This window comes from Anguilla rostrata, chromosome 19 (genome assembly GCF_018555375.3).
Source record: "Anguilla rostrata isolate EN2019 chromosome 19, ASM1855537v3, whole genome shotgun sequence".
Taxonomy (NCBI): domain Eukaryota; kingdom Metazoa; phylum Chordata; class Actinopteri; order Anguilliformes; family Anguillidae; genus Anguilla; species Anguilla rostrata.
The window spans coordinates 3,286,553-3,306,185 of NC_057951.1; the positions used below are offsets into that span (position 1 = coordinate 3,286,553).

At 46.4% G+C, this 19,633-nt stretch overlaps 1 protein-coding gene and 3 long non-coding RNA genes across 4 annotated transcripts in view; 2 read left to right on the plus strand and 2 right to left on the minus strand.

Moving 5' to 3' along the window:
• LOC135245440 (uncharacterized) overlaps positions 1–19,633 on the plus strand; it is a 158,572-nt gene that overhangs the window by 63,027 nt on the left and 75,912 nt on the right. The window contains exons 13-15 of the mRNA XM_064318485.1: positions 10,128–10,463; positions 10,786–11,106; positions 11,422–11,718. Of these exons, the coding sequence (XP_064174555.1) occupies positions 10,128–10,463; positions 10,786–11,106; positions 11,422–11,718 (954 nt within the window). The remainder of the gene's footprint in view (positions 1–10,127; positions 10,464–10,785; positions 11,107–11,421; positions 11,719–19,633) is intronic.
• On the plus strand, positions 1,512–3,333 carry LOC135245454 (uncharacterized). Its single transcript, XR_010327260.1, has 2 exons — positions 1,512–2,596; positions 2,755–3,333. It is a non-coding gene; the product is annotated as an uncharacterized LOC135245454 (long non-coding RNA).
• Positions 11,418–13,283, minus strand: LOC135245452 (uncharacterized). The gene is made up of 2 exons (XR_010327258.1): positions 12,933–13,283; positions 11,418–11,810 (listed from the first exon to the last, which is right to left on the minus strand). It is a non-coding gene; the product is annotated as an uncharacterized LOC135245452 (long non-coding RNA).
• LOC135245453 (uncharacterized) overlaps positions 19,214–19,633 on the minus strand; it is a 37,320-nt gene continuing 36,900 nt past the window's right edge. Inside the window, exon 2 of the long non-coding RNA XR_010327259.1 lies at positions 19,214–19,600. This is a non-coding gene — a long non-coding RNA (uncharacterized LOC135245453). The remainder of the gene's footprint in view (positions 19,601–19,633) is intronic.

A 19,633-nucleotide genomic window follows, 5' to 3' on the forward strand; every position in this document is an offset into this window, starting at 1 on the left:
ATAGCATCTGCTTAATGAGCTTAATTTAATGTAATGTAACGACTGCTGTTTATCCAGCCAGTTATTCTAGCTTCATTTTTTAAATTACCATAGTTCAGACATGTTGGTTTGTGCCATTTTCAGGCCGCATCTTGAAAGTGTCAGTTTGAGAGACTGGTGTCCAGTAACTAACCACGTTTTATTCCGTTTGAACCCACCGCATTTTTAGGTCAGTGGTTGATCTGGTGTTAATTCCACAGATGGAGGAAGGTGGTGTAAATCAGGCACTTTCCACGTATGCCTGCTGTTCCGAAACGACGTTGACTAAACAGCCCTCCGTTTAAAAAATCGCTCCTTTGGATGCATTTGTTGATTTGTTCTTGCTCTCCCACAGACTTGTTAGACCGATTCGTTTCACGTGGATATCTCTCCCAAAGCGATATTGAAATGGTCATTTGTCCTGAGAGCAAACGAGTCGACGCTGGCTTCCTGCTAGGCTGTTTGATGAGTGTCATTCATCGTCGCAAACAAACCGTTTCCAGCATTAATTCTGCCCAAGGTGATGTTTCGCGCGTTTGTTTCTGTGCATGCCCCGGCTCCTTTACAGAGTGCAGACAGAATGTGACTTTCGTTTGTTTTGTTTTTTTTGGCACGTGGACGTGAAAGAATGGAACTGGAGTGGTCGCTCAGTTAGAAGGGCCCCGAAACCTAAAATAGGAGTAAAGGCAGGGGGTTATGGGAAGAGAGATCCAGGAGGATGGGATTAGCTGTGTGTATGTGTGTGTTTCTGTGGGTGTGTGAGAGTAAATGTGTGTGTGTGTGTGTGTGTGTGTGCGCGCGCGTGGTTGCATATGTGTGCGTGCGCATGAATGTGGGGGTGTGACAGTGGTGTGCATGTGTTTATGAATATGTGTGTGTGGGGAAGAAAGAAATACCGTATTGCAATTATGAACTGAATGAAACGGGATTTAACGGAATATCAAACACGGAGAAACACATGCAAACTGGACTGTTTTGTAAATTACATGGGCATTGCAACTGAAATTTTGAATAATTTATTAACTGTTTTGGTTGGCCTACCTCGCTGATTCAGAGCTAACTTTTTTATGGATGAATTAAGTTTTTGCTCTGTGAAAGGCCGATGTGGTACTGAAAACCTTCTCAGTGTTTAACTCAAATGTCTCCCTAAAACAGACAATGGCTATACACCACCCAATTACAATTGATTTAACACTGACATGCAATAGTGTTATGAATTATAAGGAGGGGGAAGGTCAATGCCAAAAGGTATAATTTTTCTGATATGCAGCGTCTGGGAGGTAGTTTAAATACATGCTGTTAAACTCCTAGTTTCATGACATTTTGCAGGCACACCCTTCTCAGTTTTCAGGGAGTCCCCTGCCTGCAGGCAGACCCTTCTCCCGAAAACACCATACCTTCAAATGGCGAATAGGAAAGCAGTGCATTCTTTTATGAGCAATGACAGAATTACCGAGAACTATGAACGCTAAAAAAAATTAGCTATAACGGAGTTTTCATTGGATGGGCAGATGATTCCTTTTAGTTAGATTGAGTAGGGATATGCATCAGAAGTCTAACAGTATGAAGAACTGCGTATCGAAGTTAACTTTAGCAAGACAACGACGCTGAATTTGGCTCCCGGTCCACCTTAAATCGGTTGCGTTATATGATTGGACGGTTTCGCGGTTTTCCTTACGTATTTGCAAAGGTTATAATTTGCTTCTAGAAGAGAGATACGGATCAAGAGAGATATTGAACAAAGGTGGTAATGAGAATTTAAAAATATATATTTTTAATTATGTTACGTTCACTTCACATGTCTTTTAAGACTGTACTATGGACATATCAGTGTCACGCATTTTGTTTTCTCCTCAAAATCTAATAGTCTCACCATTGCATCAGGTGTGTATGAGAGAACAGGAAATAATGCACTTCTGAAATGTTGTGGACGAAAAATCACTGCACCATATTCAAATAAAACTCCTATATAAACAAATATATGAATAAAATCCTATTGAAAAATTGATATATTAGATGGCCATTTCTCATCAAAATGTATAAGTCTGAAATTTGACATTTAATTATGACAGAAGGGCTCCTGAAGTGGTCTACATCCTACCCCATTTCTGTGAAATTTTACTATTGCACTTTTTAATAATCCCACCTCAAACTTTCCATGTAATCCAATAGACGCCAATTGAAAAATATGAAATATGAAAATTCTGACACTTATTCCAGGCAGAAGGGGTCCTGGTCTACAACCTACCCCATTTCTGTGAAATTTTACCATTGCATTTTTTAATAATCCTTCTTCAAACGTTCCATGTAATCCAATAGGAAGACCGCGAAACCGTCCAATCATATAACGCAACCGATTTAAGGTGGAGCAGAAATTTCGAGCTGCGAATCGGGAGCCAACTTCAGCGTCGTAGCCAGACATGCGAAGCTAGCCAGCGTAGAAAAGATGTCTGATTTACTGGAGAGAGTTTAAATTAAGGAATTTTCATGTAATACTATTACTAATGGTTTTTAGTCAGATGTCTCAGTAGCGATTCCCAGCCGGAAATGAGATGTGCAAGTTTTTGCGTCCTGTTGGGTGAGTACGCTACACGCGTGCATTTGGCACTAATGAAAGTGTTTGGTTTCAAAAGGTTTAAAGTAAAGGTCGTTTAAGGTTAAGTAGATAAGTGAAATTTCAAAACCGGCTCTAGAAAATGGCCAAGGTGCGAATTGACTTGAGAAAGGTCTCTGCAGGTTCTGGAGCGAGGATACATCGCATGATAAGATGATGTCCGCACATTGCATAATGCTCACGAGGAAATATGTCATCCCAGCCCTCGCCGCCCCTTCCTGATTTCCTCTATATTACTGCTGGAACTGCAGGAGAGAGGTTATGTTGAGTAGGTTATGGTTTGGCCATACAGGACAAAATTCATCACTGAAATTGATTGGTAGACATGAAATCGGGTTACGTGATGAGTGCTTAGTGGACGAAACGGTCGAGCATGGGCTGATGATTTGTGAATTATATAATCTAGATGGGTAGAGGTTGTTTGAGAGGGTCAGAGAAACTGGGCGGGGATGGGGTATATGTGGGATATTAGGGGGAGGAAAGGGGAAAGAGGTGGTGGGTAATGCTCTTAGTTTTCTCAGAGTAACAGGATTAGTGCCTTTTCGTTTTGCTATTATTTGGCTATAATTATGTAGGCTTCAGGATTTTTGCTTATAATCAGCCATGGTGCTGTGCCACGGAAAGATCTAGAGCATTACTGTAACATGAATCCCCAAAATCAAATGCATTTAAATGCGGTCACTGACAACACTCGATACAACTTTCTGAAAAATAATCTGACCTCCACAATGCACAAGATGGCTACCGTATGCAGTGTCATCCGAAGTTTGGGAAAAAGCCCATCTAATCTTGCACACCTCATCACACCAGCTGTGTAGGCTACCCAATCAATATACAGATTTAGTGCACGGTTGCTTAAATTTCACAAGTAGATCAAAGCAAAGAGACAGTGGGGATCAAAAGTCTGAGGGCAAAACCAAGTTCTGGTTGTGTTCATTATTTATGAAGGAATAATGCCATGTAATGTAAGAATACATTGTTTTAACACATATCCGACACACGTGTATGAAATGGGAAGCTGCGTAGATATCTTGTTCATCCACCATAAGCTAAGTGTTTCTCTATTTGTTGTCACACTGTGTTTCATTCAGTGTGTTCCTATGGCTCAATATCCAAATATCCGGGCTGTTAACTAAAACATACTGTGGCGATCTTGCCTGTGTGTAACTAAATAATTGTTAGCTTGTTAGCGGTTCACTTGTCCCGCTCCGCGATCGTGTAAATACTCGTTATTTTGAATGTGTGTAGCCTGCTAGGAATCGCTTCCGTAGCGCTAGCAGCCCTCGGTTTTATGATTTGCACCGTCATGTTTCTGTCATTAGTCAATTAGCCAATACTGTTGTTGTATTCCCTGCCTGTCTCTGTTTTGCTTGTCTCGTGCTGCTGTTTCCCGCTGTATGTAAATTATCCGACCTTTGTGTGATGTGACGTTAAGGCTGTGTGATTGGTTCGTCCCGTTGCGCCGGGGCAGCCAATCACGGCGAACCGCTCCCCGGGAGCGATTCGAAAACAGCCAAGCCAGTCTCCGTCTCTGCTTCCTCGCGAAATCGCCACATTGGTGTCCGGAAGTGGGATTCAGCTAGCTGAAGTGGAGAAGGCGATCCGAGAGCTGGAAGAGAGGCTGGGGGTACCGAGGCGGCGGAAGACCGAGGCAGCAGAGACGGCGACGGGCGCCGACCTGCAGAGCTCGGTGGCGCAACGACAGAGGGCCCCCAGACAAGCAGACGGAGCCAGTGCTGTTCGACCAACGCACCCGAGGGAAGCTAGCGCTAACACGCCAGCCAACGCTAGCATGACAACCAGCACGCCAGTTAGCATGCCAGCTAGCATACAGTTGAAGCTAGCCCAGTTCAGTGGAGCAGCGCAGTGGGAGACGTACCTAGCCCAACTGCAGCTGGCTGCCCGTCACTGCAGCTGGAGCGAGAGCCAGGCGGCGACGCACCTAGCACTCGCCCTGGAGGGCCCAGCGTTGCAGGTCCTGGTAGACCTTGATGCTGCTGAACAGGGCGATCTCAAGGCGCTGACGACAGCCTTGGCAAGGCGTTTCGGCCGGAGGCGGTCAATGCACAGCAGCCGGGAGAAGCTGAACAGCTGCCGCCGTGAAGGAAAAGAGAGCTGGGGGACCGTGGCTGCGGACGTGCGGCTCCACGCACGGCAGGGCTACCCGTCCCTCGATTCGGCAGGGCAGGACTAGCTCGCGCTGCACGCCTTCTTCCAGACCCTCTCCCCGGAACGGCTGCGCCAGCACGTCATCCTGACCACGCCCCGCTCCCTAGACGACGCTCTGAAGGAAGCAGAGAGGGCGGAGGACGTCCTCTGCTTGGCCCCAGGGCAGACAACCCGGCCCCGTGTCCGCGAGAGCGACTGCTACGGGGAGGAGGAGGAGGAAGTCCGCTGGGCACGCTCACCCCCAGCACGGCGCGGCCGCTGCTATCGCTGCGATGAGCCAGGGCACCTGGCCCACGACTGCCCAGCACCAGCGCCCAAGCCCCGATGGCCACGGCCGGCGAGGAAACAACGTGGGGGCGGCGCTGTGAGGAAACCGCTGTCCCAGGAAACCCATCCTCAATCAGGAGCAGCCTGCTGCGCCTGAAACCAGTTCGGTCCCACTCGCGGAAGCAAATGTTTCATCTGCCTTTGTGAAGGCGGGAACCTTCTATTATGAGCAAAATCCTTCTATTATGAGAGCTGAAAGCAAATTCCAGCCCGCCCTTTTTAGGGCAGGAGAGCAGCCTGCCCTTTTGAGGGCGGAAGAGCAATCCATCCAACAGCGAGTGGGCCGACTGGGAGAGGCGGGCGGGCTATACCTGCATTGTAGGCTGGATGGGCAATCCTGCTGGGCACTGGTCGACACGGGGGCCACCATCTCCCTGGTGCGACCAGGAACGCTCCCCAACACTGCCTGGTCCCCAACCACCACTCAGCTGCTTTCAGTGACGGGACAGAGGCTCGGCATGCGGGGCAAGAAGATGGTGAGCGTGGAGGTCGGAAACCGAGAGGCGGTGACGCACGAGTTCTGGCTGGCCGACATCAGCGACATGTGCATAATCGGCCTGGATCTGCTGGTTCACTGGGGTGCCACGGTGGACGTCGCCAACGCCAGGCTCTCCATCGGTGCCACCACCCTCGCCCTCCACGCCACCCCAAAGAGGAAACGCAGGTCCAGGAGGACCCGTCACCGAGCAGCCTCAGCCCACCCTCATTAGCCGCCGCCCCAGCTAACCAACACAGAGCGTGGCTCGCCTGCCCCACTGTCACAACCTGCCCACCCCTCTGTCAACACGGTGAGTGCTGTCTGCGAGCTGTGCTGCAGCTGCAGCGGCCTCAATCCTCACCAATGCCAACAGCTTGAACGCTTGCTGGAGGACAATGCAGACCTCTTCGCTGCCCGTGATGAGGAATGCACGCAGACCGAGCTAGTGCAGCACACCATTGACACTGGTGACGCTGCACCGGTTCGTCTGCGGCCTCACCGGTTGTCATTCGCAAAGAGGCTGGGGGCAGAGGAGAAGGTTAGAGAGATGGCCGCTGCAGGCGTCATTGAGCCCTCCAACAGCCCGTGGGCGGCCCCTGCTGTCCTAGTGCGGAAGAAGAACGGAGAGTCGCGTTTTTGCGTGGACTATCGGCGCCTCAACGCCGTAACGCTCAAAGATGCCTACCCTCTCCCCCGTATCGACGAGGCGCTAGACCACATCGCGGGGTCCAGTTGGTTCTGCTCGCTGGACCTCCGGAGTGGCTACTGGCAGGTCAGAATGGCCGAGGATGCGAAAGCTAAGACCGCTTTCACCATCGGGCAAGGGTTGTGGCAGTTCCGCGTGATGCCGTTCGGACTGTGCAATGCCCCTGCCACGTTCGAGCGGCTGATGGAAAGGGTGCTGTCGGCCGTCCCCCGAAGCTGCTGCGTAGTGTACCTGGATGACCTCCTAGTACATGCCAGTAGCTTCGAGCACGCCCTCGCTAACCTCCACAACGTGCTCGCAGCAATTCGCCGGGCTGGGCTAGGTTGAATCCCCGGAAGTGCCAGCTGCTCCGGAGGGAGACGGCCTTCCTGGGGCATGTTGTGAGTGAGCGAGGGGTAGCCACCGACCCAGCTAAGGTGACTGCTGTGCGGGATTGGCCGACCCCAGCAAATGTAGGTGAGCTGCGCAGCTTCCTGGGGTTGGCGAGCTACTATCGGCGGTTCGTGTGGGGTTTCGCCTCCATTGCCAGTCCCCTCCATCGCCTCACCGACAAGTACCAGCCGTTTGTCTGGACCGCTGAATGCGCAGAAGCCTTTGCCCGGCTCAGAACGGCTCTCAAGGAGGCACCCGTACTGGCGTATCCCGATGTGCACCGCCCATTCATTGTCGACACCGACACCAGTAACGTGGGGGTGGGAGCCGTCCTCTCTCAGGAGGACAGCGACGGAGAGAGAGCTGTCGCCTACTGCAGCGGTGCCCTGAGTCGGGCAGAGCGGAACTACTGCGTGACCCGCCGAGAGCTGCTGGCCGTAGTCAAGGCACTGAGGCACTTCCGACCCTATCTCCAAGGTAGCCACTTCCGCCTCCGCACTGACCACGCTTCGCTCACCTGGCTCCTAAACTTCAAGCACCCGGAGGGCCAAGTCGCACGGTGGTTAGAAGAGCTACAAGAGTGCGATTTCCAGATCGAGCACAGGGCGGGGCGGCACCACACCAACGCCAACGCTTTGTCCCGCCGTCCCTGTGCTGAGCTGGATTGTCAACACTGCCAGCGACAGGAAGATAAGAGCCAGGTGGAGCTAGCGGTGGCTACCGCTAACATCAGCGAGGCGGGGTGACTGCCAGTGTCGCAGGAGCGGCTGCGAGAAGGCCAGGAGGCCGACAGCACGCTAAGAAAGGTGAGGGGCTGGCTGGAGGCAGAAACACCGGCGCAGTGGGCTGAGGTCTCGGCTGAGGGGCCCGAGCTCAAGACCTACTACGGGCAAAGGAGGAGCCTTGAGCTGCGGGACGGGCTGCTGTATCGGCGGTGGCAGGCACCCGGGCTTGGAAGCAACCTCCTCCAACTCCTCGTTCCCCGAGCGCTCCGGCCCCAAGTCCTCGGGTTGGTGCATGGCTCGGTGGGGGCGGGCCATTTCGGGAACAGCAAGACCCTGCGACGATTGAGGGGGCGCTTCTACTGGCCTGGGTGCCGCCGGGACGTGGAGCTGCACGTCCACTGCTGTGACTCCTGTACGGCACGCAAGGGGCCTACCAGGCGCTCCCGCGCCCCTCTACGCTACGTGGTGGGGGCCTCGATGGAGCGAGTGGGGGTGGACGTCCTTGGCCCCTTCCCTGTCACTGAGGCCTGTAACCGCTATGTGCTTGTGGCTATGGACTACTTTACGAAGTGGCCCGAGGTGCCGGACCAAAGTGCTGCAACAACAGCGGGGAAGCTGGTCGAGGAGATGTTTGCCCGTTTCGGGGTCCCCGCCCAACTCCACAGCGACCAGGGGCGAAATTTTGAATCGCGGGTGCTGGCTGAGGTCTGCAGTCGGCTAGGGGTAGCGAAGACCCGAGGGCAGTTACTGTGTGGTGTGGGGATAGCTGGTTTAAGCAGCCACACCTTCCCTGGTTCAAGCTAATTAGACCTGGCTAGTTAGATAATGGTTATGAATTACTAGATAATTGGCCAGGCTAATTACATTACATTACATTACATTACAGGCATACATACATTACATACACTATAGGCATAATTGGACCCGGGAACAGGGGTGGCTGCACCTGTGCATAGTGAGGCAGTCAGTGCGCACAAGTTAAATCTTCCATCCCCATCCACACAAGGGGAGCCTCTGTCATGACAGTTTTAACATCTGCTCCTTGGTGGTAACATCTTGCCAACCTCGTAAATAAATGTGGACGGCTTGAACATCATCTCCCTGTGTCTCTGTGCTGGAGGGCCCCTAGGAAAGCCACATTGGTGGCCTGTGGCAGGCTTGTTTGCCACAGTGGCGCCCAACGTGGGGCTGCTCCGGCACAGGGAAGAGGCACAGGAGGGCTAACCAGGAGGCACACTGGAGGAGGGGCAGCTGAGGTGTTCCCAACAGAGCTTCGGACGGATCCTCCAGGCTAAAGACAGGGAGCGGAAGATGACCAGGGAGGGGAAGGAAGCGATCCTCAGCTGGGACGCTGAGGAGCTGGACCTGGCCGGGAAGGCAGGTCAGCTACGGGCGGTGCACGAGAGGTGGTTGTGCCGTGAGCTGGACTTAGCCGGGAAGGCGGGTCAGCTACGGGCGGCGCACGAGCGGTGGCCGCGCCATTTTGCTTCCTTTCTTGTCCCTTTTGTTGTTTTGGTTCGTTGGTTTGCCTGGAGAGGGCAAACAAGCCTGCCAGCAGAGCCGACTGGCGGCCACCACAGCTACGAGGGTTCCTGGTCTCCAGCGCCAGAAAGAAGCCAGCCACCCCACCACAGCCCCTGGAACAGCCCAAGCCCGGTGACGCCTCCACCAGCCAGCAGAGCCCAGGACTTCCCGTGCTCCGGGAGGGAGGAGGAAGAAGGGCTGCCTTGTCGTCCGGGGGAGGGTTGCAACATCTACTGGACTGTTCCGGGGCCACCCACCCTGAAGATCTTTAGTGGAGTGTTTTTATTTTGTTTTTTTGCTTTGTTGGGAGTGCAGGAGTGGCTGCACCTGTGCATAGTGAGGTAATCAGCGCGCACAGGTTAAATCTGCCATCCCCACTCACAGAAGGGAGCCTCTGTCATGACAGTTTTAACATCTGCTCCTTGGCGGTAACATCTTGCCAACCTTAAAAATAAACCTGGACTGTTTGAACATCATCTCCCTGTGTCTCTGTGCTGGAGGGCCCCTTGGAAAGCCATTTCGGTGGCCTGTGGCAGGCTTGTTTGCCACATACTATTTCACATGGGTGATATGGGTGTTTAATAACTTTTTTTATTAAATGAATGAAATAAATTATATATATATATATATATATATAATTTATGTGTTTTGTGTTTACTCTTAGTTTCTTTGTCTAATATTACATTTTGTCTAATAATCTGCAACCATTCAGTGTGACAAATATTCAATAATAAAAGAAATCAGGAAGGGGGCAAACACTTTTTTACAGCATTGTATATGCTTGTGTGTGTGTGTGTGTATAAAAAAAATTAAAATAAATAAAAACTTCATGCGTCACTGCCATATTGGTGGACAAAAATTTAGATTTAAATGATTTAAACTATAAATTATTCATTCTTATGCGTGAATGGCCCAGTCCTGTGAGATTTCTCTCTTATGCATGAAAAGCCCACCCCTGTGAGATTTCCCTCTTATGCATGAAAAGCCCACCCCTGTGAGATTTCCCTCTTATGCATGAAAAGCCCACCCCTGTGAGATTTCCCTCTTATGCATGAAAAGCCCAGCCCTGTGAGATTTCCCTCTTATGCATGAAAAGCCCAGTCCTGTGAGATTTCCCTCTTATGCATGAAAAGCCCAGCCCTGTGATATTTCTCCCTTTTAATGCTGACTGAACATCCAGCTTCCCTCCCCTAGCCCTGCTGCCAGCATTTCCAGTCTACTCTGTCCACATGTTTGTGAACATCGGCCGTTCCCTCACTCTCGCCTGCCATGGAGACCACAGCAGGGATGTGGAGTGGCGCTTTCAGCAGTATGAGTATCCTGACTGCCTGGTTGTGGCTGACCTCTATACCGGATCCTTTTCCTCTGGAAACGGCTTCCAGGGACGGGTGGAATCCTTCTACTTAAAAGATCCGGGAAACTACAGCCTCCTCCTCAGTCCTGTGGTGTACAGTGACCTCGGCATTTACAAATGCCAGTACAGGGATGAGACTGAGATCGTTCTTTCAGATGTGAAACTGGAAATTAGAGGTCAGTGCATGTTGCCTTTTTCCGACAGATTGAGTGAATGTTTTTAGTGCTTGTGGATTTGATAGCCCTAAAAGCTGTTTTTTGACAAAGGATATTATTATTATTATTCTTACGATTGTTTTTGGGGGGCAGGATCATTCCAGTCTGTACAAAACCCACAAGCCTTGGGTGGTATGCAGTAGACAACATATGCTGCATCAGGGCCTTCATCTACCCCAAGCAACATGGTTGAGCTGTTAATTCCTGTATGCCAGGAATACTTTGTAAATCTCTGTCTGCCTGTTTCTCTCTTTCCCTCTCTCTTTTTCTGTCTCTCTCTCAGAACCATCAAATGTTTCCGTAGCGATGGGAATGTCCGCCACTCTTCCTTGTTTTGGGAAAATTAATATACAAGCGCGTGCTGTTGATCTGGATATCCTCTGGAAGAGAGGTGGAGAGAACGTTTACCAGCTCCTTAAGAACACCACCACATATGGGCCCAGGTTCGAGAACAGAGCTTCAGTTTCCCCAGAACAAGCCGTCTATGGAAACATGTCTTTGACCATCAGACAGACACGATGTTCAGATGAAGGCGACTACCAGTGCTTCTACAACAGTCCGAAAGAGAGGGGGAATCCAGATTCTGCCAGTCTCGTTGTGACAGGTAAAATTCACTTTAGATCTTCAGTTCTGTAGGGCAGCCGAGCAGCTCAGGTGTATACGTGTGTCTGGTGTGTATTATTTATTTTTTCATGTGGTAATTTTAATCAGGGCAAGTGTAAAAATGTTTCATAATTTACAGAAGTATTGCTTGATATACCGCAGATTTGATGAAAGGTGACACCAGTAATTTTTGGATGCCATAATTTGCCCTGTATCATTTTTACCTTTTTACAATGATAATGTGTTCATATCCCCTGTAAATATGCATGTAAATGTAAAATATGTAAATATGTAAATGAATTCCCTGCCCTCACAGGCCACCCACCCCAGAACCTCACAGTGAAGGCCGGTGGTTTGCTCTCCATACCGCTCTATACCGCAGACCCAGTGAGGGTAACATTCAGTGCAGGCCTTGGTTCAGATGAGGTGCTGATGCTCGATGCAAATAAAGGCCCAGCCAGGTATGGGGAGCGTTGTGCTCAGAGATGTGAGCTTCTGGCCCAGAACTACACCCTTTTGCTGAGGAGTGTGACACTGGAGGATGCTGGAGTCTACAAGGTGACCAATCCTGAGACCAACAGGACCATCGGCTCTGTCTCTCTGGAAGTCTCAGGTATGGTCCTCCTCTTCAGTTCTTTGTGTTTGTGCAGATGCAGGGCTCAGCATCTTATTGGTCCACTCTGTTATTCCTCTGAGTTATGGCTGCTGCAATCCATTGAGAAAATAATGGAAATAATAATAATATGAAATAAAAATTATTTTTTCACAATGCCTCATGTTTTATTGTCCCCTTGAGCACAATACACACAAGAGACACAAAAGTATAAGTTTTAGGCTTTTGCAATCTTAGGCTATGGTTTCTAAGATGTAGCCTAGCTTTGTCAATTTTTCTGTCTTTCCACAAATTTGCTAAATAAAACATTTATCAAACAATGATTGTAGTCTATCAGTGTACTAAGGCCTGACTATTATTGAAAATAAGACTGATTCTCTTTTAATTAGTCTACAGTTTTTATGGAATTTGCATAAAATTTGTATATTTTCATAACGCCACAGAATTTACTGAAATGTATCGGCCTGTGGACTGCTTTACTCCAGAAAGTATGAAAACGGCCTGTTGCAGCCTTTAGTGCAGGTTTTCACCTCTATCTGGCCACAAATTACTGTACTGGGTTTTCTGTCTATAAAATAAAGCTGGAGAAAATGCTCTGATGCCTTTAAGCTGGTTTGCTGCTGTAAGACAGGATTTAGGGACAGAAAATGTCCTAGGAAATGGCAGTGGCTTACCTGAGAGTAGAAGAATGTCAGTATAGCCCCCCCCCCCCCCCCCCATAACAGAATTATGCAAATCTGCAAAAACTGCCCCCCTGTCCTCTTTCTTGATCTTGTCTTGACCTCTCTGCTGCGTTTGATACAGTTGATCCTGATGGTGACTCTGGCCCTCAAACCGGTATCTCAGCAATTCCAACGGGATGTACTTTTCCTAAGTTATCAGCACAGTCCCACTGTCTTAACACTTAGTGCAGGAGTTCCCCAGGGCTCCATCTCAGAGTCCTACTGCCTTAGCATCCACAGTCTCCTCCCACCTACGCTGGCACTTCCTATTATGTTGTAGGTTTACAATGTTACTTCAGTGCCTACTACTAATGTGCTACTACACTTAGTCAGACTGCTAACTTGACATCAGCTCTGCTTGTTGTATGAACTTTTATGGAGGCACTTTTTGTAAGTCCCTCTGGATGTTTGCTAAATGTATTATTATTAATATTGTTATTATCATTGTTGTTTTTAATATTATTATTGTGGTCTTTCCTTCTTGATTATTACCTGCTCTTCTCTATTTCTCCCAAATGAGTCCCTCTGTCTCCATGTTCTCTGCAGTACGCTCTGCTGGAGCAGTGGCTGGGATAGTGGTGGGAGTGCTGGTGTCGCTGCTGGTTCTGGCTGGCAGTGCCTTTGCAGTCTGGAAGTTCTTCATAAAAAACACAGAAAACTTTCGAAATTTAGTTAGTTTCCGTGCAGCCAGAACAGAAGATCAGTAAGGTTCCAGCTGCAGAGCAGCATGCGTTCTGTTTCCTGAGAGCCCTGGACCCCCTCTCTCTGTGTCCTGTAGGGCAGTTGTAAGTTGTTTCTCTGCAGTCCTCTCTCTGAGGGCTCACATTCTTTATTTCTGCATAAGCTCCCAAATAAGTCTGTCTGTTACTTTCAACAGTCCAACACTATCTTCCACTTCCCTTCAGGATCGCCGGACCCCTCATGCCAGATACTCATAGTTCTAAGATCAAAGCTATAGATGACACTGGGGGGGATTAACAACCTCCTTGCATGTAGTGGCGGCATAGTAACGAATGCTCATTCGCAGTTAACCACGCTCGCGGTGTGAACCCTCATGGTGTGATAGCTTTGGGCTGTGCCAACTCGGCGCCTAGATAACTGCTGCCTATCCCTATAGAGCACCACCGGCGACTAGCGGGCACCCTCAGTATTTCAAGGCCACTCCATTCACACCAGCGAATGGAGGAAAGTCTAATTGAATAATTAGCAAATACAATTACAATATCCAATAGGTCTGAAAAACTCAAAGTGAGTGCAGGCTATTAGAATATTACAGTATTAGAGTTCCCTGGTCTGCACGTCTTAAAAATGAAAAAATTCTTCATCTTGTAACCTGAACCAAAAGTAATCATGTTTGGTGTGGGTATATTTTAACACTCACAACGAAGGTCGGGGTACAAAGTATATCCACCTATCTTGCATTGCTAAATGATTATCCAAAGCCGCGTTTCCACTGCAGGAACTTTCCCCAGGAACTAGGAACCTTTTGAGGAACTCAGTGCATTTCCACCGCAGGGACTTTATTTTCCACCGCAGGGACTTTATTTTGCTCCAAAAAAAGTCCCTGCTCGGGGGGTAGTACTTTCCAAAAGTACCAGAACTTTTGGGGTGGGGCGCAAGCGCTGAATATTTCTGATTGGTCGACTACTCGCAGTATTTTATTTCAACCGCCATTTTTAAAAGTCTGCAGCCGCAAACCGATTTATTTTCATAATAATAACTTGAATTCAAACTTCTATGTTATGCGGCGCAGTAGCCTACTTTTGGTTATAGCCAGCCAACGTCTTGGAAGAGATGAGAAATTAAGATTGAGGATTATAACGTGTGCTCTTATGTTCTTTTCTTGCTTTAGTATTCATTTTATAAAATGTTAAGCATTCGTGCTGGGACAGCATATTACCTACCAAAACATTCAAACGGTTTAATTCGGTTGCTGAATATTTTCTTCCGGATTTTCTTTGTTAGCCTGTTATAATTGACTCAAAACGTTTGATACAGTTATGTGAGGTATGAGGTAGTTCTGCGTTATTTACATTGGTGATACAGTAAAAACAAACTGGAAATCACCTTCCGCACTTTTTGTCAGGGTGAAATAACAGGGTAATTCTAGTAATCGTCCCTTTTGCTTTTTCAGACTGCCATAATTTTACTCTGCGATTCTTCAATTCCACAAAAAGACCAGGAAGACTATGGACTAATTTATGGTGCATGGTTCGCATCTGGAGGGCACACTTCGCTGCTCCGTTAGCTGTAACTTTGAAGGAAAGAAAACGGTGGCTGTACCACTGCAATATTAATTTAAATTTTCACGCAAGTCCGAGTTTTCATTCTATTTATTCTTGTCATTTTGCGATTAGCCTATATGGAATTGACGATGAGAGTCGAAGTAATCAATTCACCAGCAAATTGTTTACGACGTGTGCATGTTTTCTGCTGTTGTTATTTGTGGAATGAAAATGCATTCTGTTGCCTCGGATGTCAAGACATGAAAGTGAATGTTCGCATAAAAACATAGTGAATGTGTTTGAGAGGATATATAAAACAGTTACAATCGGACTATTGGCCTGTTATATCCTATTTCTTGCATAACAACGGTCCAAGTCGAACTACCAACGAGAGTTTTGCTTGACAACGGTAAAATATGCCCAAACGGGCGGGGAAGAATATTTAAATTTCAGGTGATTAAGTCGATAAAAAAATTACTAAAGTAACCATATATAGTCATTGTTGGAAACCTGTTGCAGGGGTGGCAGAGTTCCGTCTACAGACTGATTTTCGTCAAATGAATTATTTGTTCCATCAAATGAATTATTTTAATTACGTTTTCCGTTTATTTATTTATTTATTTATTTATTTATTTATTTACCACTAATAGATCCTCGTATCCATTATGCATGTAGCTACGCGCAGTTGACTGGAGAGAGAGAGAGAGAGATTCCATTCTCGGATTCATTGTATATAGTTGTATGTTGTAACCGCTGCTTTGGCAACACAAGTGCCTATATTTGTCATGCCAGTAAAGCACTTTCAAATTGAAATTGAATTGAGAGAGAGGGAGGGGGGGAGAGTGAAGAGTTGACTCGACTCAAGCTGCAGCCATTGGCCAGAAGTTAATTTAAGCAAAATTACTGCACACGCTGTTCACGTGCAAAGAAATACACAGCAGCTTCCCAGATACGTAGTTCATTGCAGCTTGCGGGTGTCCTGAGAGGAACGGCAGCAAATTTCAGAAAATGAACGTTAGCTAACAAAAAACAAGAAAACAATACGACGCAGATGGAAATTTACCAATCTAGCTAGCTAGTTTTAGTGAAATACACTACGGTGTTGCATGAAACTTGATTATTTTTGAATTGCTTCGTGTAACTGTCAAGTAGCATGGAAATTATGTTGCAGGCAACTTGCAACCTGCAACTAGTTGCGTGAAGTTGCACTGTGTAAAGCCAGCCTGTGAAGTTTCACAGTGTAAAGCCAGCCTGTGAAGTTGCACAGTGTAAAGCCAGCCTGTGAAGTTGCACAGTGTAAAGCCAGCCTGTGAAGTTGCACCGTGTAAAGCCAGCCTGTGAAGTTGCACCGTGTAAAGCCAGCCTGTGAAGTTGCACAGTGTAAAGCCAGCCTGTGAAGTTGCACAGTGTAAAGCCAGCCTGTGAAGTTGCACCGTGTAAAGCCAGCCTGTGAAGTTGCACAGTGTAAAGCCAGCCTGTGAAGTTGTGTAGGATAATTTTGAGACTCCCCATGATTGTGATGACGTCACATGTTAAAGTTAAGGTATTCCCATCAATGTTGATCAGACTGTTTCCTCCAAACTCTCGATGCTGCATGATAAAAATATATCACATGTATAACTATATACTAATATAATCAATATGTAATCCAATAAACCTATATCAGTAGTTGCAGCTAAGCTTATGGAAACGCAAGAAACCACAGTGTACACTGTAGAAAAAAAGCAAACGCAGAAGGCTTAAAAAACCATACTTACTCAGCAGAAAATTATTGCCAAATAGAAGTGCTAGAAGACTAATACTTTACAGTGACCCCTGTGTAACCTGAATACAGTAGAAAAGTACAGGAGGCTATAACTCTGTGAACTTGTAGGCATAATGAAAAACTACAGAAAGCAATGACGTGTATGCATAGTGGAAAAGTACAGAGTAAGGGAAAATTGGGGTAACTGTCCACTACGATAAGATTACGATAAGATCATCATAGAACCGAAAATCATTGTGGTGCCAAGAAAGTCAGGTTGACCCACGAGCAGGAAACTGAAAATCCTTACACGGCCAAAAAAAGATCCTTACTGTGCCAAAAAAGACCAGATGGCTGGTATGTTTAGAAATGTGTTAAGGGGGGTTGTGGGGCACAATTTGTGTATAAAATGTATGCAAAACTGACAATCGAGGTTCAGTTCCCCTGAATTGATCCGGCTTTGTGCATCTGTGCAATAAAGTCTAAACTTTCTGAAGAGCTTGCTGCTGTTGTGTCTTTTCCCTCGTGAAGCTGTTTTCTACAGATTGGCGATTGGCGTGGAAGTCTGTCGGTTCCTAGACACGACAGTTGCACCGTGTAAAGCCAGCCTGTGAAGTTGCACCGTGTAAAGCCAGCCTGTGAAGTTTCACCGTGTAAAGCCAGCCTGTGAAGTTGCACCGTGTAAAGCCAGCCTGTAAAGTTGCTCTGTGTAAAGCCAGCCTGTGAAGTTGCACCGTGTAAAGCCAGCCTGTAAAGTTGCTCTGTGTAAAGCCAGCCTGTGAAGTTGCACCGTGTAAAGCCAGCCTTAGTCACTTAGGCAAGGAGACAACCGAAGTGGCTTTATGCAACGCTGCTAAATGAACCCCTTAGCGTAGGGAAATATTTTGCATAAGGGACAAACTTAAGTTTGAAACTTAAGGTAGTTTATGCAACCGGGCACTGGCATTTCCCCGTCCGTCCCTCTCCCATTATTGTGTCCATTAATATTATGAATGCACATCTGCAAAGTAACAGGTTGGCCATCGTTCACTTTATTAATATTCGTTTCCAGTGTCTCCCTTTTTTGTTCCAACCTCTGAGCCGGGTTGTAACAGGTATGAAGTGCTGCTTCAAAACTGCGCCCCCCCCCCCCCCCCCCCCCCCCCCCCAAATGTTTATCACCAGCAGCCACTGGCCCAGAATGCACGAAACTGCACCAATAATAATTTTTTTTTTTTTAATTGAGAAACTGGATTGTGAACAGATGGAGTTATTTCATCCCAATTGGCAGTTTTTTTTAACGTTTTCAAGGCTGAACCTGAGAGAATTATGTTCTGTCATTCAGTTTCCAACAGTTTTGTGTTTGACCTGTTAAGATGATAAAAGGTGAATGCAATCCAACGTTCATTTAACCATTACAGTTATTTTAAGTAATGTCTACACCTCTCAGCCCCTTTTAGAAAAGAAACGTATGTAGCAAAAGTATTTTTTTTTTGCAGTACTCTGATTAAGCAATTAAAGGAACTGATTGGGATTGTACGCTGACTTTGTAATTATTCTATTCTATTAAGGAGGCCCACGAAGTAATACTAAATAGACTATTTGTGCCAAATGATGATTTTAAATAATTCATATATTTTTAAGATTGCTAATTAGAAACTCAATAATAGCCAAATGCTAGTTTAGGCCTACACTTTGTATTGCACATGTGGGATGCAAACAAGCTTCGCCGCGCAACCTGGACACCAGAAAAAAAATAAGTTCAGCCAAAAAAAATTGTCTCACCAGCACCCATGAATACATGTACACTGTAAAAAAAGGTTAAGTGATGTAGCTAGTGTATGTGAATTTACCAAGAAGAGTCAATAGCAGGTGTTCAGGAATGTCCTCTTCAACTTGTATAGATCATTTTTTCACTAATTCTGTGGATATATGTTCAAAGGTTGTATCTGTACCAGTAGGCTTCAGTGATCATAACATCATTGCAGTGGCAAGGAAAACAAAGGTTCCTAAAGCTGGGCCCAAAGTGATATACAAAATAATTTATAATACATTTTGTGAAAATGCATTTGTTGAAGACATGAATAAGATACAGTGGGATACTGTGGTTAAATTAACTCATACAGAGGCTGCCTTACAATTATTTATGCAACTGTTTTTTATCTACTTGTGACAAACATGCTCCTATCAGAAAACTAACTGTCAGAACCACTAAAGCCCCTTGGCTTGATTTGGAGTTGAGAAGCTGTATGACAGAGAGGGACCAACTGAAAAAATCTGCTATCATATCTGGTAGCTCAGCTGATTGGCAGGCTTACCGTTCACTGAGAAAGAAAGTCACAAAAATGAATAAACTAAAGAAAAAGCAATATTATCAATCCAAGATTGAGGAGATTAAGGGTGACAGTAAAACGTTATGGAGAACCCTTAATGAAGTAATGGGTAAAGATAAAATGAATAGAACTCCCTCATTTATTGAATCTGGTGGTGGATTTATTACCAGACCTCAAGATATAGCTAATTATTTTAATAATAATTTTATCGGTAAAGTGGATGCAATAAGAAATCAAATGTTGCCAGTGAATGGTAAGCTGTCTGAGTCACTAATTAAACAACATATTATGTACAACAAAAAATGTGAATTTGACTTTACCAATATAAATACAGAAGAAATGGAAAAGCTTCTCTTGTCATTGCAGTGTGATAAACCTTGTGGCTATGAAAATCTGGATGGTAAATTACTACAACTGTCAGATAGGATTGTGGCGAAGCCACTGTGTCATATTTTTAATTTATGTCTGAATGAAGGTGTTTATCCACAAATGTGGAAAATAGCAAAAGTTACTCCTCTACCAAAAAATAGCAAGGAGTCATTTACTGGACCAAGTAGTCGGCCTATTAGTATTTTGCCTGCTTTAAGCAAACTTATGGAGGGTATTGTATTTAAACAGATTCAGCATTATTTCTCAGAAAACAGTATCAACTCTGAATTCCAACATGCATATAAGGTGGGTTACTCAACATGTACAGCTTTAACACAATTAACAGATGATTGGTTAAAACAAATTGCCAGAAAGTTAATGGTGGGTACGGCACTGCTACATATGATGTTCTGTATGTGAAGGTTGATTATATCTGTGGTGTTAACCGAGGTAAGGCTTCACTATGCACTAGTAGTATTGGGCAGTTATATATACAGTACTTATATATACCTAGCCTACTAACTGTAAAAGCAAATAATTTGT